The sequence below is a fragment of the Heloderma suspectum genome, chromosome 7, assembly GCF_057233095.1.
Source record: "Heloderma suspectum isolate Gila_16-S chromosome 7, 16-S_ref, whole genome shotgun sequence".
Lineage (NCBI taxonomy): Eukaryota > Metazoa > Chordata > Lepidosauria > Squamata > Helodermatidae > Heloderma > Heloderma suspectum.
The window spans coordinates 49952883-49979068 of NC_139464.1; the positions used below are offsets into that span (position 1 = coordinate 49952883).

The 26186-nt window shown below is 42.8% G+C and overlaps 1 protein-coding gene and 1 pseudogene across 10 annotated transcripts in view; one reads left to right on the forward strand and one right to left on the reverse strand.

Annotated features, from left to right (window-relative positions):
• LOC146339754 (uncharacterized) lies at nucleotides 1–18616 on the forward strand (annotated as a pseudogene).
• The window catches only part of CNOT4 (CCR4-NOT transcription complex subunit 4), a 74337-nt gene continuing 65734 nt past the window's right edge, over nucleotides 17584–26186 (reverse strand). For all 10 annotated transcript variants that reach the window (XM_084810136.1, XM_084810132.1, XM_084810134.1 and 7 more), the window contains one exon: nucleotides 17584–25903. In XM_084810136.1, coding sequence (XP_084666262.1) covers nucleotides 25602–25903 — 302 coding nt within the window. In that variant the 3' untranslated portion in view covers nucleotides 17584–25601. The remainder of the gene's footprint in view (nucleotides 25904–26186) is intronic.

The window sequence follows — 26186 nt, forward strand, 5'->3', positions numbered from 1 at the left end:
ATGAAGAAACAAAGATCCCAGGCCCATACAGCCTTTTGCCTGCTGGTTTGGAACTGCCTAGAGTTTACCTTGAATGAAGCTCTTGAATCCTCAGCCACCATCCCTGGAGAGGAGACTAGCATAAAGGCAATCCTCAGAGATACTGCAAATGGGGCCATTCCACAGGCCAACCTTTCAGGTACTCTGCGTGTGTGTCTCTGTCTCTGTCCTCCGGCCTGCAGCCAGCGGCCACATCTGGTGTGTCTGATGTGCACAACAACTGTGTGAAAGAGTTTATTCAAACCATGGCTCACGGTCACTCATTAAGAGCCCCTTAAGCACCCTTTAACTACTCTGTTACATTAACACTAACAACATTCATAATATTAACTCTTAAAACTGTCAGTGGGGGTCAGAGGTATAGATTTCTCTCACACACTCAATGCACAGTTATAATTGACCTGAACAATGTAAACCACTTTAGTGATTATGAGAGTTGAAGTAGGAGGCAGGAATTGTTCTGCATTAGTTAATACTGAGTATAAGTGGGTTGTTTTGTCAGTATGGTGCAAATTTGCTAGTAAAGATATTGCTGTATCTTCAGCAAAAATGCTGGCTTTGTTGGAACAGAGAGAATTACCACTGATTTCATATTCAACAGTGTTTGAATTTTCACTCTTTTAAATAAACAGAAGTATTTGTTTTATTCCAAGCATAAATCTGTGCATAACATTTTCCCTCCTGTGTGAAGTATTGGTAGTTCCATGAAGTTTTTCCAGGGTGGGTACACCGAGGGCAGATCTACATCTTATGAGGAAGACATGGGGTTCCCAACCTCATTTGTTTTCTGCATAAGTCAAAATACAAGGGGAAAAGGTGCTTGCATGGGTATTTTGTGCAAATGCTCTGCCAAGCAGTTTTTAACCCACCCACCCCAGCCCCGTGAAACCAGAAGTCTGGTTAGAAGAAAAAGTGGTCTTGAGTGAGCACCTGCATGGGAGAATCAGCCATTAGAGGAGGAGTTAACTACTCTCAGGGGGCTTTTAGGACATTGTCATTCTGTCTCCTCTCTTCCTACCATACATGCTATCTTTTAACAACAAAAACCCACCTGTTTGTGGAAGGATTTTTTTTAGGTATAACAAAGAATAACAGAATTGCATAACACACTACAAAGGAGCAGGCATGGGGATATTTGAGCAAGATATAATGAAAGGTTGTCCCCATTAGCAAAGAATCTATGACTTTTGTTGGCAAAAGAGATTGTGGGCATCTCACAGGATAAGTGCTGGAAGTGTAACAGTTCGCAGGCTAATCTAGTGCATAAGTTACAGAGTTGCCCAATAAACTTCTGCTTTGAGGTCTTAACCAGGATAAACCTGGTCCTGGAAACTTCACTCAGTGTTAAAGATGCCCATGCCTTAGTGGGATAGATTCCAGGCAAATGGGACTTGGCAGAGGGGCACGCTGCATGACTTAGTAAGGCTACACTAACAGCTAAGCTAGAGCAATACGACAATGGAACCAATTACCTAGGGAGGTAGTGGGCTCTCCCACACTGGACGCATTCCAGATGAAGCTGGACAGCCACTTGTCAGTTGTCAGGGATGCCCTGACTTGGATTCCTGCACTGAGCAGGGGGTTGGACTCAATGGTCTTATAGGCCCCTGCTATTTCTATGATTCTACGATTTCCTACAACACATGAAAGCAACAGTTGGGTTCAGGATCTACTGACTTTAACTGCTCATGAAAAGGTATGTTACACCATATTACTAAAACAAAATAAATTATAATTAATATAGGAAAGTTTTCTTGAATTATATGCAGAATAATGTGATCTACTGCAAAACCAGTGCAGGCTAGCAAAGAAAAGTGCTTGACACAACTTTTAAATATAATTTTAATTTAATTATTTTCTATGTAACTATTAATTTATCCAATTTTTGGCTTAATGATTTTACTTACAGATATGAAACCTTTACTCTTCAAATACATGACGATAGAAAAAGGGAGCGGGAAAATCTAATGGGGGACAAAATGGGGGCAGGAGTGGGAGGAAGAGTTTACTGTTTGTATCGGAATGAAAAATGAAAAAATCTAATGAACTGTTAATAAGAACAACAAGAGAGAGAGAGAATATGACAGCCATCTATCAGGGATGCTCTGACTTGGATTCCTGCATTGAGCAGGGGGTTGGACTCGATGGTCTTGAAAGCCCCTTCCAACCCTACTATTCTATGATCCTACGATGCAGTCTTGTCCAAAATTATTTGTGATAAGAGATGTATCTTTGTATCAATGAATAATGGTTAAGAAATGTGATGAATTGAAACCACTTTACTTTAAAGGTATCCAATTTAAAGAAACCCTTGATCACACAGGCCCAGCACATCCTTCCCGCCCAGTTAGAGCACAGTCTCAAATCCTATTGTGCCAGCGTGAAATGCAAATAGACAAGTTTTCAATTTCTCTGCTATCACCAAAGAAATTACCAGGTCTTTACAGAATACATTTTTCTCAGGGTCAAATATTCCAGAGCCAGCTTGCAATTGGGAGACAAGGTTCTTTGTATAATGGTTAATTTTCTTGTGCACTTGAATCCACTGGCCAGCTCCACTGCGAGTGAGCCTAGGGACACACATTTTCTCCAAGACCTGGGTGAACAAGGTTTATATATACATGATGGAGTTTTAGAGGAGACAGGCACCCTTGTTGCACTAATTTTAATGCAGAATCATGATCTCCAGCCACAATTAACTTCATGGGCTGTCTTGACTCTTGACCAAATGTTCTTCCAGTCCTTGCAGTGGTGGGGAAGGTGTGGCCCTCCAGATGTTGCTGGACTGCAGCTCTCATCAGCCCCAGCTAGCATAGCCAATGGTGAAGGACGCTGGGAACTGCAGTTCAACAACATCTGGAGGTCTCCACATTCCCCATCCCTGCTCTATAGAGAACTGGTAGCCAATGTCAGCTTCCCAAACCAACAGCAGCCCCCCAGTGGAGACAAACCAATATCCTAGCAAAAGGGTGCACTTAGGAGAAAGTAGATGTTTAGGCTTATGTGAACTATTTACTACTAAATTGGGTAGTAATTATTAGCTTCTACTAAATTACTATTGTCTGTAATTTACTACTAAGTTACTACTGTCTGGACTCAGTAATGGAATGGATGAGGACCAATAAACTCAAGCTGACAAGATGGAGACACTATGGGCTGGCGGTTCTTGGGTCCATATAGTGGATGTTCTGCCAGTTCTGGATGGGGTTGTACTCCCTCTGAAGAAACAGGTGTGCAGGTTGGGGTTGCTTCTTGATTCATTGTCACTAGAGAACAAAGCGGCCTTGGTGGCTTGGAGCACCTTGGCTGGTTTACTAGCTGCAGCCTTTCCTGGATAGGGATAGCTCTGGTAACATCCAGGCTGGTTCAGAAAATGAAGCAGAGGCTTCAGCTTGCGCAAAATTTAGCAGCCAGAATTTTGATTGATTCATCTTGATGGTGCCATATTACACCAATTTTTGTGGAATTACATTGGCTCCCTATTTGCTACTGAGCCCAAATCAAGGTGCTGGTTATCATCTTTAAAGCCCTAAATGGGCTGGGGCCCCAGTACCTGAAGGGATGCCTCTTCCCATATTATCCTGCCTGTGGACTAAAATCTTCTGAGGAGCCCCTTCTCTGAATACCATCAGTGGGAAACAGACATACACTATACATCTACAAAGGAGAGAGCCTTCTCTGTGGTGGAGCCTCATCTTTGGAATGCCCCCCAAAAGGAGATACCATTGTCCCCAACTTGGTTTTCTTTTTGGTGCCAAATTAAAATGTTTCTTTTTGCTCAAGCATTTAAATATTTTATCATTTTACCATTTTAAATTTCTGGATTGATGGTTGTGTTTATGTTTGGGTTTCCTGGCTGAAGAGTTGCTGTTTTATTTTGCCTTTTAATGTGTGACTGTATGGTTTTTATATTGATTAGTTTGTTCAGTGCTGAGATCCCTTGTGGAAGAAGGGTGGTTTATAAAGTTGAGAGATAGTTAGCTAGCTAGCTAGCTAAATATGTTGTTCAAAGCCAGACAGTTCTCTCATGGCCTGCTGCTTTAAGCTGCAATTCTATACACACTTACCTGGAAGTAGATCTCACTTGAACTCAGTAGGACTTATCTCTGTATAGGGCTGTATAGGACTGCATTGCCTGGGTCATTTTGGATGACAAATTCATACTTACTATTTTAAGGGTGAAATCCTATGTGTGCCTAGACAGAAAAAAGTCCTACAACTCCCAGCATTCCTTGCTGGCTGGGGAATGCTGGGAGCAGTAGAACTTTTTTCTGTCTAAACATGCACAGGTTTGTGTCCTAAATCTGTCTTTCTGTCACAGTTGGTAGGGCTTGCCATCTGAAGGAATTTGCTAACCCACTTACGAGCATTGAACCATGCTTACTCTTGACCGCAAAAAAACTTCGTTTCTGATTAAAACAAGTGTCCCTACCTACTTTCTCAAGTCCGTGATACTCCTGACAGAAGTAATGGCATCACTGAAACTGAGGCATCAGAAAAGGCAGCAACTGCAGTTATGGAAAACCAGCTGGAAGCCTTCAAAAGGCTTTTGCTGGAAAGCCTTCAAAATCATGGTCAGATTTCCTTTCCTCGCTTTAAAAGGAGACATAACGAGAGACAGGGCCGGATGCACAAATTCAGTACATCTGGTCTTTGCTTTTGCTTACACAACAGATCAGGTGAATAATGGAAGGCGCAGTCTACACAGGGGAATAATACACATCACACACATACCACCACATGTTTTCAGGTAGTGTTTTCTGCACGCATACAGTTGAGCATGAAAAGTCATAAGAGCAGCCCTGTTGGATCAGAACAAAGGTCCATCTACTCCAGCATCCTGCTCTACTCCAGCATAGTGGCCAACTTTTGTTCAGTCGTTCAGTCGTGTCCGACTCTTCGTGACCCCAAGTGGCCAACTAGTTGCCTATAAAAAGCTCACAAGCAGGAGATAAGCACAACATCCCCCCGCCCCCCCTTCCACTGATGTTCTCCAGCACCTGGGATTCAGAGGCACACTGGCTGCCTCTGTTCCTGGAGCCAGGTAGCATATAGCCATCCTGATAACCTTTTCCTCCATAAATTTGTCTAATCCCCTTTTAAAGCCACCTATAAGTCAGCTCCTATACAGATAAAAGCGGCTGCTGCACCAGTCTGACCAAATGACTCTGCAAGACTTCCGCAGTTCAGTCACTGATGGCTAAAGTTCTGTGCTTCTCCATAATAACTTTTACTTATTTTAATTGTATCTGTTGTAGCTCAGTGCACCACTCTCTTCCCTCCAAGCCATGGATTTTACTTCATCACAGAGGGCTCTGGTAGCTCCCTGGGTTCTGTTATCACATATTGGTGCAAAGAGGGACATCAACTTGTGGGCAATGGAAAGCTGACCTGCCTGCTTAAAGAAAGCATCTCTTACTGGAGTCACTCTCCCCCTCAGTGTGAAGGCAAGCTGGAGATGAATCAGTTCAAAACTTATTTCTGAATTCTTGGGCTTTGCATAAAAAGAGGGCATCTTTTCGCATATTCTCTGTGCAATAATGAGGACTAGAAAATTGTCAATCAAAATGAAAAGTTACATTGTGTGCTACTGGCTGGTGGCTGGCAGCATTCCAGGCATACTTCAGCTAATGTAAGATTCATAACAGGCATGTTTCTTTTTGTTGCCCTAGTGATCCCAAAGCCCCTAGACAAGGGTTTCCGGGTGGCAGTCATTGCTTCTCTCATCAGTGGAGTTATCATTGTTACCATGTCAATCTCATTCGCTGCTTGTTGCCTGCGAGACAGAATGCTGAGGGGACCTGCATGTAGGAGCGAAACCACTCAAGAGTAAGTAGCTCTAGACTTAATCTATATCCCAGATCAGACCCATTCACCATAACTAGGCCCACAAGTGAGAAAGTGCGTAAGTCAGACATCTAGGACTAACCAAAAACAGAGTGTACTAAACTTTCTGGTCAATGTCCAGAAAGTTTAGTACATTATTATGGCTTTTGTGCTGCTTAGCCCTTTCTCTCAGTTCTGTCCTCACATGTTGCGTTTCTCTTAGAGCCACTTCCAAGCATTCAAGGAGGTGATTGGTACATCTTTCTTATTAGACAGTGCATTTCCAGGAGGGCAGATAAGCGATTGTTCATTTTGAAGCATCTGCATGTCATACTTGCCACACTTGTGCTTCAGTGTGAAGACTTATAGAACTGGGGAATTTGGGGAGATAAGGGCTTCCTCCAATTTCCCCTTATTTCCCCTATTGCCACAAGTCTCCAAAATTTGCCTTCATCCTTGTCAATTAATACCTGTCCAATATCTTTCCATCCTTCCATATAAAAAATATGTTTCTTTGCCCTTCCACATTTTGCTGTCTAAAGTTTAACAGGTTTCCATCTAATGATAGAAACCTAATTTCCTGTCCATCTTAATAGACCATTTCAGTCATTTTTCTTCGTTTTGAGTAGATTTTTATAAGCCTATTGTTGAGACAATAAGGCTACACTAGTTTCCTCTGTTGTTGTTGTTTTTTTTTTCTAATCAAGCTTCCCTAATTTGTTTGGATAGGAAGTTTTCCCCTGCCCTACATTCCTTATTGTACCAAGTGGTTGATCATACTTTCTTCTTCTTTGTCGAACAGACAGTGGATACATATGGTCTCAAGATGGTAAATGTTCCTTGAAGTATTTCTATTATGTTTCTTTGCCCTTCCACACTTTGCTGTCTAAAGTTTAACAGGTTTCCATCTGATGATAGAAACCTAATTTCCTGACCATCTTAATAGACCATTTCAGTCATTTTTCACTCACTAGCGTGCCATTCATTTCACTCATTATTTGAGATTGACAGCTAGAAAAGAACATTGTCAACTTAAGAGGTAGGTGATCTTTTTCTGCTCTGTTTTCTACTGTCAACTGTATCACATTTGTCCTTAAAGAAGAGGTAAACAATATGTAGTCCACAACACTGGCTCTCCTGTCTGAAAAATATGTAAAATAGGTCTTTGTGTTATCCTCAAGACTCCCATTTAAACCAAGTACTTAAAAGTTAAGGGCAGAATCCTATTGAAATCGGAGGCTACTGACTATCCAATGCAGGGTGGATGGAGGACAGAGGAGATCCTCTCCTCCTCGCTTTACCTGCCTTGCATTTGTGGCTAGATGCACATTTTCACGCATCTAACTGCGGCTTGGGGAGGGGGAGGGAAAGGGACTGGAGAGAACTTCCATGGTCTCCTCCCCCAGAAACACCCTGTTTTTACCCTCTCCGTGCTGCATTTACAAGCACAGAGATGACAGCAGCATGGAAAGAACTGCACTGGCTACAAGGGGGAGGGGGAGGGGAGTGTGGTTTCTGGGAACCCAGTTCATTCCCAGAAACCGAAAAATCCTATGGCTGTCTAGGCAGTGGCTAGCGGCCATAGGATTGCTCTCCCCACTGACATTTAAACATTAAATTAAACAATGCTTGTTCAGTTTCATTCACCTTTTTATCCCAGGAGAACCATTCCTGCATTGGAGTATCCTTTTATATCTGAACCTACCATTCTGCTGATTGCTAGATAATTAGTACTATCCATGCATGAAAGTCCACACAGAGAATAAGATCCACTTCTGGGTAGCCTCCTGAAATATTATATAATTGAGTCCTAGTTTCATCATATGAAGTAGTATTGGGGGGAAATAAATATTTAAGCAAATGAGTTGGCCAAAACAAGAGCCACAAAGCAGAGCTACCTCCAAAACTTTGCATGTGAGCCAGTTCAATGCAACAATTTCAATATCTAGTTTAACTGAGACTAGCACTACAAGGCCCCAACTACCTGGTCCAAATTTCTTGTTTTGAGGGCTGGTGCTTCTCTTGATTTTTAACCATGAACAGAAACTGAGCTAGCTTCCAGTAATCTTATCTCCAGGAGAGCAATAAAACTCCAAAGACTGAAGAAAATGCAAAAATAGTAAAAATAATGAATCAAATTCTCCAACCCTCAACATTCTAAGAGATTATTTGAAGGTTGGCATGCAGGTAGGAGACATTCAGATAATGCAGTAAATCAATGATTGAACTAAGATAATGAAAATGATTAAATAGCTGGACCTGATCATGATTTCCATCTCTTATCTTTCCATCCAAACACTGGGTAGCCTCCCTATTTCCCTTCATGAAGGGAGTCTGTGTGAACTTATTATTGTCAGCTCTGAGAAGTCCATTCTTTCTGCTTCTTCTGATGTGGCCTTAGTTTAATTTTGAGTCCTTTTGAACCTGAATAGAGATACGAGATCCAGTCCCAGCCATAGAAGAATGCCAGAATGGGTTATTATTTAGGAAGGGCAATGAGGAAAATCTTCTTTTACCCCGTAACAGTGCAGATGAAATATTCTATCCTACTCCTTGTAAAATTGCACAAGCCGCCTTCCCCTGGAACAAAAACCCTTCTTCTTCAATTGACAGTAATTAGATGAGGACTCAGTGGGATGGCCCCTCTTTCCAGTAACAGTTTATGGGACTGAGTGTGCTGCTCTCAATTTTAGGATATTTAAAACCCAATTCAACATTCCAGACCATTAGAAGAGAGACTGTGCCTCTTTCAGTATACAGAAAGGGACTGGACCAGTTCTGGGAGGAGTGGCTGCTCCTTCCAGTGCTGGCCAAAACCCTGGGGTTTTGTGCAGTGCGCATTGTTCCCATGGGGGGGGGGTGCATTGCGTAAAGCCACGTGGCCGATGCTGGCAAAAGCAGCGGCTCTTCCCAGTGCTGACTGAGTCCCTGAGGCTTTGTGCAGAGCGCATTGTCCCACTGGGGGCGCTGTGTGCTGCGCAGAGCCACCCGGCTGGTGCGTGCATCCCTGCTGTTATCTCCAAGCAGAGATTCCTGCAGGGGACAGGACTTTGGGGCCAAACACCACCACCTGGGGGAGCCCAAGGGGGATCCATAGGTCAAATATGGAACCTCCACAGGCTGGATCAGGCTTGCGGACTGGAGGCTCTGCATCCCCGTTTACGATAAATCTTGTAAGTCCTGGAGTAATGTCTGTTTCCCTATTAAGGAGCCTTGCAGATCCTTTACCCTTCAATTATGAATGGACAATATGGTGAATCCCTTTTTTTTTTTTTTGGTTGCCTCAGGGGCTTCAATTCAATAGTAGTTTCAGGAAGAGGATAAAGGCTGAGTTGTATTCAGATTGTGTAATGATGTATCACGTTGAGAGGGATTTCTAAGGCAAAATCATGAGTCATATCCCCAGGTGTAAACGCAGAAGACTCATCATTTAAACTCTCCCCGTATTCCCTATAGTCCACATGGATTCCCCCAGGAGTTGGCTAGAGATGTTATCATTCAGTGACCTATTCCCACTGGGGATCTGTCCTACAGGACCATCATTTACTTTAGTTTCCATAAGAAGAATGTCAACAGCAGGTCCAATTATTTTAAAGAGCAACGGTCAATTTCAGCTTTTGATAAGGAGCAACCAGCATTTCTGGCAAAAGGAGAAGGGGACGGCAGAGGATGAGATGGCTAGATAGCATCACGGATGCAATGAATATGAACTTGAGCATGCTCCGGGAGAGAGCGCAGGACAGGAAGGCCTGGCGTGCTATGGTCCATGGGGTCACGAAGAGTCGGACACGACTGAACGACTGAACAACAACAACAACAAAACCAGCATTTTTAAAGCTGTCTTGTAACTTCATGGAGTTGAGGCCTACAGAGACAAGGAAAAAAGTCAGGCTTAGAGGCCTGGGGTTTTTTTTGTTGGGAGGCCGTAACCCTGAGAAGAGTAGTTTCATTTCCCTGGTTAAGTTTCATTTTCCTGAGTTAGGCTTCATTTCTCCAGGTTTGAAACACTACTTTCGGTTTTGGGGAAGGAGGGGATAAAAATGGAGAGAGAGCCAGTGTGTGAGAAGAGACAGCAGGAAGAAGCAGCCTGGAGAAGTCTAAGTGCAGCTAGGGTAGAAGAACTTGCATTTTTGCAAGCTTTATTTTCTCTTAATGCCTTTTGTATCACTCAGGTTTATTCTGTAAATACCTTTAGTTGTAATTTGCTTGCTTTAATTTACCAGTAAACTGTTGTGGTTAACACGCAGGTGTCTGACGTGCCAATCATCCCATGTCTACAACCTAAACCTCACATTATTGGGAAAGGGAAGTTTAAAAGAAGGAAGGTGGAACTCTTAAGGAGGCAAGAGATCCTTAAGGAGTTGCTCAGGGGGTCCAGGCCATAAGGGGAACCCTGACACCCCTCTTCTGCAGCCTCTTCTGTGAAACTGAGAGTCGTTGCTGGAGAAGCAATTGTCAATATGCCAGGCTCAAAGCACATATCATAAAGACTATGGCTTGGGATCCAAAACCTGCTTGTTTGACCTGAGTTCTCATAGTAAAGATTTTCTCAGCAACTGCACTGATTCCCTAGAATTGTTAAGAGTATTGATCTCAGATGGACCATTTGAATTCTCAATGGCAACCTTAGGCTTAGAACACTGAAATGGACCACTTTGCGGATTAGGTTATTCTTGAACTATGGCACAATCACTTATTGCCATTTCTTCCAAGTCTTCCACCTAAGTCCCTTCCTGCTCAGTTCCCTTTTTGAAAAGCCATCAACATATGGAAAAAAGCCTTGTTGATTTTTTGCTGTATTGGGGGAGTATTACTGCCATCTGGACAGCGTTTATGAAGCAAATGTTGCTTTCTTGTCAAAACCATTATTTAACTGTTGCAACCAGGTGTCTTTCAGCTCAGCAATTTGAATGGTGTTATTGATGACTCATTGGCATTTTCAGCTATCTCTGGCTCATGGCCAATGGTTGTCTGCTATTCAAACATGGACAAAGAGCCCTTTGATTTGTGTCTTTGTCAAGGCACTAGCTTTACAGTAATTGGGCAGTATCCAGTGCCGCCCCTGCTCTAGTGGGACCCAATGCTAGCGCAATGGGAAGTTAAAAGATCCTGAAGCGGTGACTGGTCCCATTCTAGAAATCAGCATCTGCTCATGTCCAGGATTTCTGTCAGAAGCGCTAGTTCCTGTTGCGCTAGCAGCGGATTCTTTAAGCACAACAGAAATGGCAGGAGTGCAGCAGCAATATTAGTTACCGCCCATTACCTGGAGAACAGAAGACCCAAATAGCCTCAGTGAGAGAAAGGAAATGTTCCTTCTGTGCAAGCACCGAGTCATTGCTGACTCCTAGAGGGATGCCGCTTTCGCTGGCGTTTTCATGGCAGACTGTAGCGGGGTGGTTTGCCATTGCCTTCCCCAGTCGTGACTACCTTTCCCCCAGCAAGCTGGGTACTCATTTTACCGACCTCGGAAGGATGGAAGGCTGAGTCGACCTGAGCCGGCTACCTGGGACCCAGCTTCCGCTGGGATCGAACTCAGGTCGTGGGGAGAGTTTCGGTTGCAATACTGCCGCCTACCACTCTGCACCACACGAGGCTCATCAGTGAGGGACCTAAGTGGAAATAGGAGCTCTTCCAACAGACATCTTCCCCAACAGCCCTTGTCAAGGCATTGGCTTTAACCAAGATCCTATGACTTAAAATCTATAAACTGGGAAACCAGCAATATATGAAGGGTGTGTGTGTGTGTGTGTGTGTGTGTGTGTATATATATATATATATACACACACACACACACACACACACACAGAGGGGGAGAGAGAGGGGGAGAGAGATTGTTTACTGGATAGCTCTGGTCAGGCTCATCCATCTATTTGATCCCTGATTCTCAATAGTCCCTGCCTGAGCTTCAATAATTTATTCATTTATATCATTCTACTGGCAGGAGAATACTGGGAGCTGTAGGACTTTTTTCTGTCTGAACATGCATAGGATTGTGCCCTTACCATTCCAGCTCCAGTTTAGTGAGCTATTCTATGAGTCCAGGGAGTGAAACAGCTTGGGTGCAGTTACTAAGGTCCCATATCCACTCCTACGCTAGTTCTAGGCCTAGGGAGAGGGAGTGGCAGGGCTGGCCCCCACTCCAAGAACACATGTCTGTGGCCTATATCTATGGCCTTCACCTATGTTAGGTTGTTGAAAAACAAAATTCCTGTCTGGCAACAAACCAGGCATGACTCAGTAAGGTGGATACTGTAAGAGGCTTTCACAAAAATATTCCTTCAAGCATTAATCCACATCATAATACTTGTGTTAGGATATACGAAACAGAACTCCCTCTGCTGGTTAAGTGATTGATTCCAGTTTTAAAGGGAGCATCCACACAATTGCTATTCTGCCCCTTCACGTTTTCACATATGGGCTAGGAGTAATTGGCATTAGAGACATACAACAAGAGATGCACTTGACTTCCCATACACACTTATATGGCAGTAAATCCCACAGAATACAGTGGGACTGTGTACGTTTACTCAGAACTACTCTGCTGTTATATGTTTCTAATTATAGATACATATGTAAATATATAAGCCACCCAAATATATCATTCCAGTGCATGCATTACTAATTAAATTAATTAATTATGGAAGCACTAATTAAACTCGGCCATTGCATTATTTTACTCCTGTCCTTCTGCACTGTCTGTTCATAGCATGACTTATAAACAAATAACTGCAAAGAAGCGTCCCCCTCCCCCCTTAGCTGAAACCACAGCATAAGTATCTTATGTTGAATGAGATGTTTACAAAGGCTTTTTTTTTTTTTGGAGAGAGTTGCATTTTATTTTAGTTGTCCCCAAAACACTAAACCTAGAAGAATTCTGGATTCTGTTGTAATTCAGTCACTAAGCTGTTTGCAGAGCAGTGCTGATCTGATAAGCTGTCAGGGTTGGATCGGAGCCCAGAGAGCCCCAAAGCAGTTCTCATTCTGAGAAAGAGATAGAGACCGTGGGAGAGGAACCTGCGCGCTGTTCAGAGGCGCCGCCAGTGGGAGAGCCCCTCCCTGCTCACTTTCCTGAGAGTGGTAGCGACCCTGGCAGGCAGGGGGAGGGACAACTGGAGCTTCGGGATGCTAGGCACCGGCGTAGGGAAAAGCAGGAGATGGAGAGCGCCTAGAGGAGGCGCTCAGCCCGCTTGGCGCGACGTCAACAGCTGCGCCCCGATGCCCCACGGGAAAGGGGTGGACTTTCGCCCCTTAGCCCTTAAGTTCAGAGGCTTCCTGCCTTTACCTCCGAATGGAGATCAACTGATTCACTAAGGCTAGAAACCCCAAGTAGGCAGCTCTCTTAAGTTTCCCTCATTTTAGGCTCAGGCAATTAGCATCTGTAAGCTTTTTTGTAAACCTCCCAGAGAGCTTCAGCTACTGGGTGGTATAGAAATGGAATAAATATTGTGTGTGTGTGTGTGTGTGTGTGTGTGTGTATGTGTATGTATATGTGCGTCATTAGGTTGAATGGAAATAAAGCCTTGGAAAAGAGCCCTGTCATCTGTGTGTTGATTCTGGCTACTTGAGGATTTCAGAATGCAGCAAGGGTGCTCCTGACAGCAGCCAACATTTGAATGCTGTTATCACCTTGTTCTTTTATTGGTTGTAGCATTCATATTGCACAATGAGATTTCCCCCCCACCTACCCAAAATATTTCGGCTGTTAAGTTTCTACCTCATATAGCTCATATAAACTAACTACTTGAGCAAATGGCTAAGCTCACACTGCCACCTGCTGGCTGAGGGATCAAACTGGAAACTGTCCCATTGGAATACCCCCTCTGCCACTGCATAAGGACTTAGCTTAACTGGCTGCCCACACTGAGAGACATGCAAAAGTGACTAAAAGGTTGTATACATGGATGCAGAATGAAAAAGGAAAGAGTGATACAATAGAAATGGCATAAAAATCAAGGATTGGAGTATGCTGTAGTTGCCATATACGTACCTTTTTAAGCCTACAGCAGTGATTACTGTTGTTAGAGACAAAAAAGACGTAAAGCCGGCTTTTGTGTTTTTACTGCCAGCATTTCGTATGCTGGGTGGGTGTCTCCAAACACAGTCTCAGCCACTCATAGAACTCACAGCAAGGTGACCTGAAGGAAGCCATTTCCACTTAAAAAGAAAAGGTGTTCTTTCAAACAAATTGTGAAAACCCAGCAGCTAGAGCCACAAATCTGTCACATCTTTATCATTATAGTTTTCAGCATTGCACAATTTTGCATTTTGTGTATGCCTTCACGTATTTGAGAGACAATTCCCAGCCATTTTGTGGAAGCAAATCCTAAAGCAGTAAAGAAAAGGGCACCTCAATTGCACTACAACAGTGACCCCATTCTATAGTATACTTAGCCTTATTGTTAAACCAGCCCATAGATGAATTAGACAAGTTCCCTCAAATTTAGTTTAACAAAAGATATACTCCATATCAACAATATCTACAAGTTCATTTATATATACTATTGGAAGTGGGGAGGGGAAGAGAGATCTATTAGGAAAGCTTTAATAGCAGGAGCTGGAGAGAACAATCCAATGGCCCCTGGACGAACATCCCAGGGACGATAGGGTTGTTCAGATTTGCCCTTCCAAGGTCAGAGACAGCGTTCCAACCTTGGAAGGGGGAGTCAGAGATCTGCCCCTCCTTCCCCACCCCCTTGCAGCTGACACAGAAAGAACCATGCCACCTGCCCTCCAAGGTTGGAAAAGAAACCTTGGAGGAGCAGAAAGGGGGCATTCCAAGGGTGGGGAGAGGAGAGGCCAGTGCTAAGACTTCTCCTGACCCTCCTCCACTGTCCTTCCCTTTCCCCCCAAAGTGCCCTCGCTAGATGGGCTAAAACCCATCTAGCAAAATCTACAGGGTGGGAGGATGGGGAAGGAATGATCACCTCTACCGCTCCTCCAACCCTGCATTGGATGATCAAATGCCTCTTGAGTTTGGGGGCCTCTGATCACAGAGGGTGCAATCAATAGGACTGTGCCCTTAGAAGGCAAACTACACAATCATTTGGCTGCTAGTCAGCAGTAGACGGCCATAGGATATGTGGTTTTCCGGGAACCGACCTTGGAGCCCATGCACTGAGGTCGGTTCCCGGAGAACTGAACTCCCCCCCTTTTCCACTCTGCCTTGCAGGCAGCGCAGAACAGTCCCGCACTCGGAAGAAGAGTGTGGAGAGGCCAAAACGGGGCATTCCAGGGGGCATTCCAGGGTGGGGAAGGCAGAAATGCCAGTACGACATATCCTATGTGTCGCCCAGCAGCCTCCTCCCCCACTCCGCCTTCCCGCAGCTAGACAGCTGAAATCGGCTGTCTAGCTGCAAATGCTGGGCAGGGGAAGAGCGGAGGGAATGTTCCCCTCCGTACTTCTCCTACTCTGTATTTAATAGGTGGTTGCCTCCAAGTTTGGAGGCGGCCGCCTATCCCATAGGATTGCGCCCTTAGTTAATCTTAATAGAAAGAATTGAGGAAGTTCCCCTCACCCCTTATAATGCCTTAGGAGACTATTACTATTGAATAGGCTATGAATCCTGATGACTTCCTAGAAAAAGGGATTAAAAGTCTATGCCATTTACTCTGAGCTTTTCTGCATGAGACGTTTATTGTGCATTTGTCATTCCCTACTCATGGTTGTTTATGGGTTCTTTAGACAATGTCATGACCCTCTAGTTTTACTTCTGTTTTTAAAAGAGCACTTTTGGCAAGTTTTTTTAGAGCAGGGATTATGCGGTATTGGGCTTTTCTACATGGGGCTGTTAATCCGTTGTATCTACTTTCGGTTTTGTCGCAGAATTGAGATCTGAGCGCTACACAAAGAGTGTTTCCTTTCCTGCTTTTCTGCTATATAACCTTGTGGCACTGTGGTATAGCAGGATAGCACAAATACACAAGTGGAAAGACAGCTTCGGCTATTGGGCGATATAAAAATTTAATAAAATAGTGTTTTGTTTCACTTCCACAAATAATACTGCATTTTCCATGCTCTAAAAAAAATCAAGAGTGCCCTTTAAAAACAGTAGTGAAACTGGAGGGTCACGATGTCATCTAAAGAACCCATAAACAACCATGTGTAGGGAATGACGAGTGCACAATAAATGCCTCCTGTAGAAAAGCTCATTCGTGAAAACGAAAGAAAACGCTTTTCCCACTTGTGTATATGTACTATGCTGCTATACCACAGTGCCACCTAGAGGTTATGTAGCAGAAAAGCAGGAAAGGAAATGTTCTACACGTAGTCCTTGGATCTCAATTCTGCAACAAAACCAAAAGTAGATACAGCAGATCAACAGCTCCATGTAGAAAAGCCCTCTATCTCTTTAGGAGCAAACATTTTAACAAGAGGAACATTTCAGTGATGGTCTGGATATTATCCAGCTGAGGGAAGGGGCTAGAACCCTGACAATGAAAGCTTATTTCCCTAATTTGGATTTAGTAATATCTTGACAGAATGCACTTGTCTTGCTAGAAAAAAACCGGCATATTTTTAATCTTTTAGGCAACCACCAAGGAGGAAATTCAAAGTTGGGAGAGCCAACTCCATGAAGCAGGAGACAGGGAAGAGCAGAAGTCACTTTGGGAAAATGAAGCACAATCGCAGGCTTCACTATTGCACCTCTACCCTCTACAGTTGCTCACATCCTGGGGCATTGGCAGGATGCAGTAACCAAGTATTCCAAAGCTATTGGCCTGTAATACCATATACGATCTTGGCAGTTCTTCCTGTACAAGCTACACTATATTTGTGAAACTACCTAGCCTGCCAAAGTAGCCTACCTACTGCCTGGACCCCTTCCTTTCTTTATTAGTCCTTTACCCAATACGAAGTATTACAATCCCCCTCTGCATTCTGTGAATATTTGTTCGCTTTCTCATCTCCATTAGACCCAAACAGTGATAGCTTTGGGGCCTAAAAAGGCAGCTCACACAGCCTAATGCCTGAAAGTAGGCCCAGGCCTGGCTCCACATTATTTTCTCTTCAAGGTGACAGTTGACACATTTCAAAATTCAAATATTGGGGCTGCAGAAAATTTTTAAAGCTTGTCTTATTCTATCACATTGCTACAGAAAAAAAAAAGTCCTAAGCCAAAATATTGACACCGTCCTTGATGGTTGTTTATTCTAGAGATTATCTGAGAATGTAGGAAGGAACCATGTGAAAAAATCTTGAAAGGATCTTCCCATTCTTTGTCCAATGTTTGCCTAAGTTCCTTCTGTGAGAAGGGAGCCATCACTGGGGTTATTGACTTAAATTTATTCTGGGTGATCAAACCTGGATCCATGGATAGGTATTTTAAGACAAGGGAAGAAAGTTCTTGTTCCATCTGAACCCAGCTGGCTGACCCTCTTGTCTTATATTTAAAAAAAAGATTGCTAAAAGGATGGATGCCTAACAAAGCTTTGGTCCTCAAAGCAACTCATTGGCTTGGATCCAGACCATACCTTTTGCAAAGGGCTCCTTTCATCTGCAGCAGGATTTCAATCCAGTGCAGGATTTCCGCTGGAACCATGCGGGAGATGGTGCTGGGGTCTGCAGGGGCAGGGGAGAAACAGCAAAAATGGCCTCCCCTCTTCTAATCAACCATATTCGCTTTTACACATGCACGCACGAGCACACTCTTATCACTCTATCTAAAAATATAGTTATTTTTAAAGGTATAAAAAAAAAAAAAAAGGCTAGTTCTCGTGTTTCCCCAGATGAATAAGAGCATATTGCCTTGGGCTGAATCTTGTGCGCATGTGCTGTTGAGGTCTACTAAGCGACCATGACCCCCAAATGGCATTATGGAAGGTCCGGGGCCCTTGTTTGCATTTTATGCAGTTTTGTATTTAGTTTATTCTTTAAAAAGTATACCCTGCCTATCAAAAAAAGAAGAGAACTCAAGACAGCTAGCATAATATTCACTATGAGGCCTTATTGTGATGCAGCTAATATACAGAAGGGTGCTTTTGGGGGGTGGTGCGGTTGAGATTGCTTAGCACAATAACCAGGAAGACCTTTGGAAATTGTGTTAATCAGTGCTGGTCCACATGATGCCAGACTAGCAGGATCAGTATGTGGGCCAGAGGTATGGTGGTAGTATCAAATCTGCTAAATCATGCCAAGCTCACATTACCAGGAAGACCTCTTCTTATGAGGTATGGTAACCAGAAACGCTGCTGTCCGGAATAAGGCATAAGTGAAAGACCCGCTTCCTACATGTCCAATCCAAGCTTTTGAATATTGGTGTGTAGACATGATCCAGTATGGGATACATATACCTGTCCTTCACTGAATGTAGCAGTCGTGCTGCCATGCCCCGCCAAGCAGCAAATGACAAATATTGTTGAAAACTGTCTTGAGGTGGCTGGGAATTCATAATACCACAAGCACATAATCGAAATGTCTCCCTTTAGATGCAGAACATTTTGTTTAAAGTGAACTGAATAGCTATCCAGTCACACTTTTTCTCACTATCACTTTCCTTGTGCTTTATTCCTAACAGGAGTCTGGAGAATCTGAAGAAAGGGGCTCTGCAAAGCTTATGCTCCGAAATCCACATCTTCCCAAAGGTTGTTCTGAAGCCAGGCACTGTCACATCTGCCTCTTGTGTTTGTTCGTTTACCTCAGAAACCAGATGTTCCCTTGAATGTGAAACCTTGCTACCCCAATCTCCCGCAAGACTTGCCCTCTGTTTATTATAGGAGATTTGAAGGACTTAGCCACTTGAACAAGCACTGAGGGACACTGCTTTGGAATCACAGATATCACTTCATTACAAACAGTAGATGTGAATTGCCTCTGTACACTATATATAGTTAACACATATAGAAAACCTTCTGCTGCAGGCACCTTTATGTAAAATAAAATAGAGAAGTAAGTACTATAGGCAGCTTGTTTGAGACTGAAAGACATTTCTGAAAATACTGTATGTGCCATTACGTAACAATGGAAGCTCTAAAAGGAAAATTGGATTTTTACATTTCACTGCTATGAATCTTCCTGACCTGTCGCTCCAATGTTGAGTGTTTCCACAATAGCCAGGTGACCAACTTGATAGGCCAGAATTAAGAAGCACCCCCTACTATCATGTCAGGTTTATTCATTGAAAAGGTAAGAAGCAGACCCAGTGCTGATTCAAATGTGTCACAAAGGCATGCAGTGTCTTTGCAGACAGTACCACCATAGAATACATGTTCTGACAGACAATTTTTAAAGCCACCTACAAAATTCCCACAATAGTTCCCATGAATAGTTCAATATATAGTGGTGACTGCAAGCCGTGTGACAAATACAAGCTAAGAATGTATTAAGAGCCGTGTTTGATTAGACCAAATGCCCATCTACTCCAGCATTCTGTTCCCACAGTGGCCAACCAGATGCCTGTGGGAAGCCCACAAGCACAGCATGCATGTAATAGCGCACTCCTGCTCATATTTCCCAAGCAATGGTACTTGGGATACTGAGGCACACTGCCTCAGATACCAGAGGTAATATGTAGCCATCCTGATTGGCAGCCATTGATAGTTTTATCCTCCACGAATTTGTCTAATTCCCTTTTAAACCTATCGAAGTTGGTGGTTATTACAGCTTGCAACAGTTTAACTATGTAGTGGGTGAAGAAGCGCTTCCTTTGTCTCCAAGCTGTCTCAAAGTTCAGACATAGTTTCTCTAACTACCTGAGATTTGGGACTAGTAACGAGCAACTGGTATCTCCAAGTCCCAATTGGTAGCTTGCCACTTAAATGATGCTGGATTAGATGGGTCACAAGTCACAGATACAGGACTTCTCCTAACACTCTTGAGAATATTGCTGTTGGTTTGTGTCAGCATCTGGACTGAGCAAAAAAATAAGCACCACAACCAAGGGGGGAGACGAACCGCCTTGAAACTAAGATGAAGTACTTTATCTTCTGCCTGTGTCCTCCCAAAACTTAAGGAAGCAACTGGACTCCAGTGGTGTAACAAGGAAGCTGCATGCATCAAGACATTGCCGGTCCTTGTAATTCTATCCACCAATAAAGCAGGATGGTGTCTTACTAATTTCCCCCCTTGGAACAGCATAACTAAGCCAAAACGGGGTGGGTGAACCAGGGATGCATGTCCAACACAAGCGTACAACCCCCCCCCCCCAATGTAGGTAGCTGTGTTGGTTGATTAGAAAAAAAAATCCCAAATCATTAGAACCAACCAATACCTCAAAAGTTATGAGCAAGCTTTCAAATTATCCAGAACTTCAGGCTGGATATTAAAACAAAATTGAGGGGGGGGGGTAGGAGAAAGAGAGGAGGAAAAAATGTAGGGCATATTGTTTAAAGCCTCTCAGTGTGCAGTACTAAATAGATTTTAGGTTGCACCAAGGGCTACTGGGACAGAGCAGCAAGAGTGGCTGTTCCCTCATTAAAAAAAACACAAAACTTAAGCCTGTCACTCTCACTGAAAGCACCAACACAACTAGTATGAAAACTACTGTGGTACTTTGGCACATTCCTTAAGGAAAGTGTGCCTATCAGCCGAAGGAAAAATGACCTGTCTCTGGAGTAAGGCACAGTAGCACAGTGAGTCTTTCCTCTGACTGAGTTCGTCAGACAGAGATCAGCTAAGAATTAGACTGAAAGGGTAGTGGCACAATATTTGTAAGATACATCTAAGATGCTTATGTCTCACTGATGGACTCGATCGTGGGGGAGTTTTACTAGTCAGGCTGCAATCCTCTACCCACTTACCTGGCGGCAAGCCCCACTAAGCTTAGTGGGGCTTGCTTCTGAGTATACATGTATAGGATTGCCTAGTTAGAAAACTTAAGATTTGATACACACAGTCCAAGTCTTTCCTATTGCTAGAGAAGTCTGAACAGGGGAATAAAGAGTACCTCAACAGCAGTGAGCACAGAACAAGTCTACACGTGGACAGAATAGAAGTGGAGGAACCTCCTTTCACTCTCTTGGAGCACTCTGAACGGGGGGTGGAGGGAATCTTCAGTGGCAACCAGGAACATTTCTATATTTGCAGAATGCAAGGTAAAAAAACAACTCGTACCAAACTATACATCCCAAGTGGAATCAAAGGACATGATTGAAAACCCTATACTTTCCATGAAGTTTTAGAATCTGGGCCCGACCATCTACTGGAGCTGCCACCATCTTTTTCACAAGAATTTGTCACGAAGAGACTTGTCTGAACAAGAGAACTACGGGAACAGTGAATTGACTCCTTCAAAAATTAAAATATTTGATGCATTGCAGTCAGGGGATTAAACGTACACCCTAAATTTAGGCATAGGGTTATACACAAAAGCAAGGGCTGAGGAAAAGATCCTGATTATACTCAAGAATTGTAAGTTGTGTTAACTAAAATGATATAAAAATATTCTACAAGGCATATCATATGTCAAATGCTAATGCATTTGCAACGAAGATTAAGTAAATCTAAAATCTATTGTCAGCTCTAGTTCATTAGTAAATTAAAATCACACTTTCTATTAACATCTCTTGAAAGGATAACTATTCATAATCTTAGATTACATATGCACTAGTTCTGGCAATAGATTTGTGGCAATATACTTCCATTCTTAATTGCTTATTTACAAAACAAGAACAGATAGGTGTGCTTATTTTTTCCCAATGTAAAGAAAAGCTGGTGCATGCAGATGTTACTGCAGCTGGCTAACTCTTGGAAATAACTGCTCACATGAATGCTCTACTCATGTGAGGTGAGTCATGTGAAACAGGAAGCTTTGTGGAGGATTGCAGCCAACTTCTTCCAGCAGATCAGCTGGCTGCAGTATATCATCTGTGCTGGCTCTATGGTTGCAAGGCACAAGGGACCATGCTGGATAAATCACTTTGCAATTTTTGCTAAAAACACACCCTCAAACACCCTTTTTTCTAAGGTCCAATATATTTCCTACTTTTATATAGACAGCAGCTTACACAGAAGCTTTAATATAATCCTACTTTGGAAAACCTCTGTGTGTGTGTGTGTGTGTGTGTGTGTGTACGTACACACACGCACACGCACTCATTATCAATAGTCCTAGAAGTTAATATATTATTTCCATATTGCAGACAGAAGTGGAGTCAGAGATATAACTGCTTCTTTAAGAGCATCCAATGAGTTCATAGCTGAAATCTAATTTGAATCAAAAGATTTTAAACTCAGCCTGTGCTGTTCATGACCATAAATGCACTGACACATAAGATGTTTATTCAAGACAAAGGTTTAGAAAAATAAAAACAAAATCACCATGCAGTTTGGCTTTCTGTGTATCAGTTGTGAAGACTGAATTAAAATAGGAACGATAAAAAAGCCTAATCTTTAAATACCAATTATTTTTTCCTGAATACGTGCCATCTCCAGTGTACTCTAAACTAACGCCTAGAAATAGTCTTCGTGTTAGAGGAACTTGTTTTAAAAAATGCAACCCCTAGATGTGTAATAAGTATATAACCAATGCTATTTTTCTTCCTGAATATTTGTTACAGATCAAAATCTTACTAATTTTAAACTATAGCTGGCCATATTTACCCCCAACCCCCAAATTATCCTGTTCCTTTCTTACATGGATCTATTGTTTGCAGAGCAACCAATATTGCAAGTAACAGCAAAGTCAGGGTAAGATGGCAAGTTACATGGTTAGCTGGATCTTCCACTTTTTTCTCCCCTGTGGAAAGCTGCATGTCTGAATGCTTACCCAGACACACCTCTATAGGACAGGTTCCAAGAATGACGCCCCAGAAAAATCCAAGGACATATCCAGGACGATCTTTCACCTGTTTCTATAAATCTTGGGCTGGTCTTCAAGTGATCTGAACTCTTCAAGATGAAAGGAATATCAAAGGAGGCAAAGATATAAAACAGAATGCTACCAGTTAATCAGGACCTCTAGAGGAGCAAGTTGGAGTATTCATCTCTGCAGGAAGCAATGACAGGCTGGGTGAGCGCCAATATATGATTTTAGCCTTCGATGAGAAAGCAGCGTGCATGAAAATGCAAGAATCACATTTTTATGTACCGTATCCATAAAGCAGGATCTTTCTTGCTTGTACTTTCATGTGCATTTTAATTTAGCTTTAAGATCAGTTTGGCTTTTACAAAAAAGTTAAATACTGACTCACCACTGCTTTCTCCAGACTTAAAAGTCACAAGGCAGCATCCAATGCTGCCTGTGCACCAGCAGGACCCACTGCAGGTGCAGGAGGAAGCTAGTGCTTCCTAAAACAGTCAGAAACAAGCCAAAACACTTCTTGGCAGAAAAGAAATTCACCGCCATATCCTGTTCTGGAAACAAGCATTTTGGCTTGGTTCTGAGGTTGCTCCAGGCCTGTTGTACCAACAGTGGGTCCCACTAGCACAACACAATCAGTGAAGGCACTGGGGCTGCACAGGGGCATAGCCATAAAGGACAAATATTAGGCACCAAGCTAAAAAATAAAATAAAATGCAACCGGTATATCCCTCTAAGCTAGGCTTCCGCAACCTGGTGCCCTCTAGATCAGACCCAGTCAGCATGGCCAATAGTCAGGAATGATGGGAGTTGTCATCCAAAACATCTGGAAGGCACCAGGTTGGGGAAGGCTGCGCTAACCTTTAACTCTTTGGTGTAGTTCAGACATACTAATCCCAGACCAATAAACCATGGTTGTGAGCTATTTGCTTGCCTGTGTGCTCCTTCCAAGCCCCTTCCTTTCCCTCCTGCCATTGTGCACCCAAGCTTTATAGTCCAGTTTGCAGGGAACCTTTAAACCAGCTTCCTGAGATGTCACAGGAAAGTGTGGCTTAAGAAGTCAAGATAGCTTTGCTGAACCCAGGTGCACAAGAGGAGTAGGGAAGGGAAGGGAGTATGTGGGTACACAGGTTGTTCCTGGGCTGATAAATCATGGCTTATTGGACCAGGATTGTCATGTCTGAACTGGGCCTTTGTGTGACAAATTGCCTTATCTATAGTGAAAAAGAATTTGTTAAAGTAAGAAAAGCAGAAATAAGTGAGCTGGATCCATACTTCGCTTCTGCCAGTGGGAAGAATTCCTCTGAAGGGGCATTCCCACTGGCAGAAGGGGAGGAGGCAACTTTTGCTAACTCCATCCTCCCCCAGCATCTACTTACACCTTATGGAAATCTGCTCAAGAGGGTTGGGGGACCCTTTGGAGCTGTTTTTCGGAGGGCACAAGCAGCTGCACAGGGAAGGGGAAATAAGAAAGTTCCCTCCTCCCCTTCTGCCAGCAGGATCCCTCTGCTGGATCAAACAACTTCTGTAGATAGAAGGAATGAAGTCTGGATCCAATGTAGTAACATTGTTCCTTAAATAAATTAAACTTTTTATTATATTAAATGCATGCATTGAAACAGTTTGAGGGGATTCCACTTAATCAGAAATCAATAAGGTTCAAATGGCCACAATCTAATTAGCCTCTTTGGTGTACCCTAAAGTAATGTGTAAACTAAATTATATTGTAATCTGCTTTGGAAATTCTCTGCATGTTTAAAAAACTAGCAGGCTAAACCCTGGGAAAAAAAATAAGATAAACAGACAATCATTATGTGACATAGCACATAAAGGCTAATGAGGGGGCTAGGATGGGGAAGGCAATAGCCACATGGGGCATACGGAGTCTCAACTTCACCATGGGAATTTACAAAAACATACACACACAAAACCAAAAAAGGAGGAGACCTCACAAAAAGCTGTCATCAAGTTTTCTGTTTTATTTAAGATTTTAGTTTTAATTCTGAAGAAAGAGGTACATTTCCTTGTTTTTAGTTTTAGCGTCAGGTTATAACCATGTTTAATTTTATCTGTTTTCTTTTTTTCCCTGTCTTTCAATACTGCACAAACGTCCAGAAACTACAAGGTTAAGTAAAAGCTGCAGGCAGAGGTCGTCAAAGGTTGCGCTCCTGATGGTGATCATGTGGCCCCAATGCAGTGCTATCCCAGAGTGACTTAATCAGGTGAATTTTTTTAAAAAAAGAAAGAGAGACTGACAAGGAGACAGAAAGACTGAAGTAAATATCACTCGTGTTTCAGCTGCTTATAATTATATCATGTATATGCTAGGTATTAAATCTGTGAATATTTTTAAAACATTACGTTTACTTGAAACCTAAAGCCAAAATTAAAAGAAATCCCCTCTGTTAAACCACTTCTTAGCAACATGTCAGTTATTTCTACAGGCAAATTGTCCTTCAACCTACTTCATGACAAACCTCTTACTGACAATATTGTCCCACCCTTCCAAAAGAGAAAAAAAGCTATTTCCCTGAATATCAACACACAGAATGAAAAATAAATGCTAGGCCACTGCTTCTCCCCGTATCTTGAATCTCTTGTTTAAATTAAACTGCTTTTACATCTCTGCATTTGATTCTGAATTTTATCTTATTTTCCCTACTGTCAACTTGACATTTTCTGCTAGGTTGAAGTAATTATGTGCAAAAGATTTATGAAAATATTCTCTTTTATGCACTTTGATTTCTCTCTCTCTTTTTTTCCTTAGTATATTTAAAGAAATAGTTTTTAAACAGTGTATTTCAAGCACCGGCTCAGCAGAAACTTAACAAAAAGATATGGTTATGACCCTGTGATTGCATTGCATTTGGGGGCTGGTGGGAAAGAGTTTTGATCAGGAACTGGACTCTTCAGAAAGAAAGATATGGAGGAGGGGCCATGGGTAGGTGTAGGAAGTCTGGGTGGGGCAATTCCTGCATTTCTAATGTTTTTGAACTTTTCCTAATGACGATCCAGCGCTGAGCTCTGTAGTAGATCTGTGGGGGGTTTACTGGGGGGTCTGAATGCTGTCTGAAAGCCAGGGGGAGGAGAGTGGAAACTGGCAGGGTTTGAAGGAGGTGAGTAGGGATTCCAACTGGCTCTGTGCAGTGGAATCTGTGTGCTGAAGGGGTTACTGTGGGGGGTCTGTGTTGGGGCAGCACTGGGGCCATCCATCTCTGTGAGAGCCTGAAGAGATTTTAGCCAGTGTGGTGGATTGTCGTCTTGAACGGAGTCTAAACTGTTTCCAGCGGAGGCTGGGATACCTAGGAAGAAGAGAAAACATAGGAGGAGAAAGAGGTTAAGTCGGAGCAAGCAAGAACTTCAAATGTGAAGTAGGTCAGCTTAACTCAACCAATAGCAATGGTAAGAAAACATTATTCGCTTGTACACAGGACTGTAATTACAATTTTTCAAACATTTGAGAAGTCTGAGTTATCCCAAGGGGCATTTGCCCCTTAGAGGATTTTTCACACTTGCCAAGACATTCATCCACAGAGATTAATTCATCGTCTAGTTCTACCAAATATCATGCTTTTCTTCCCTTTT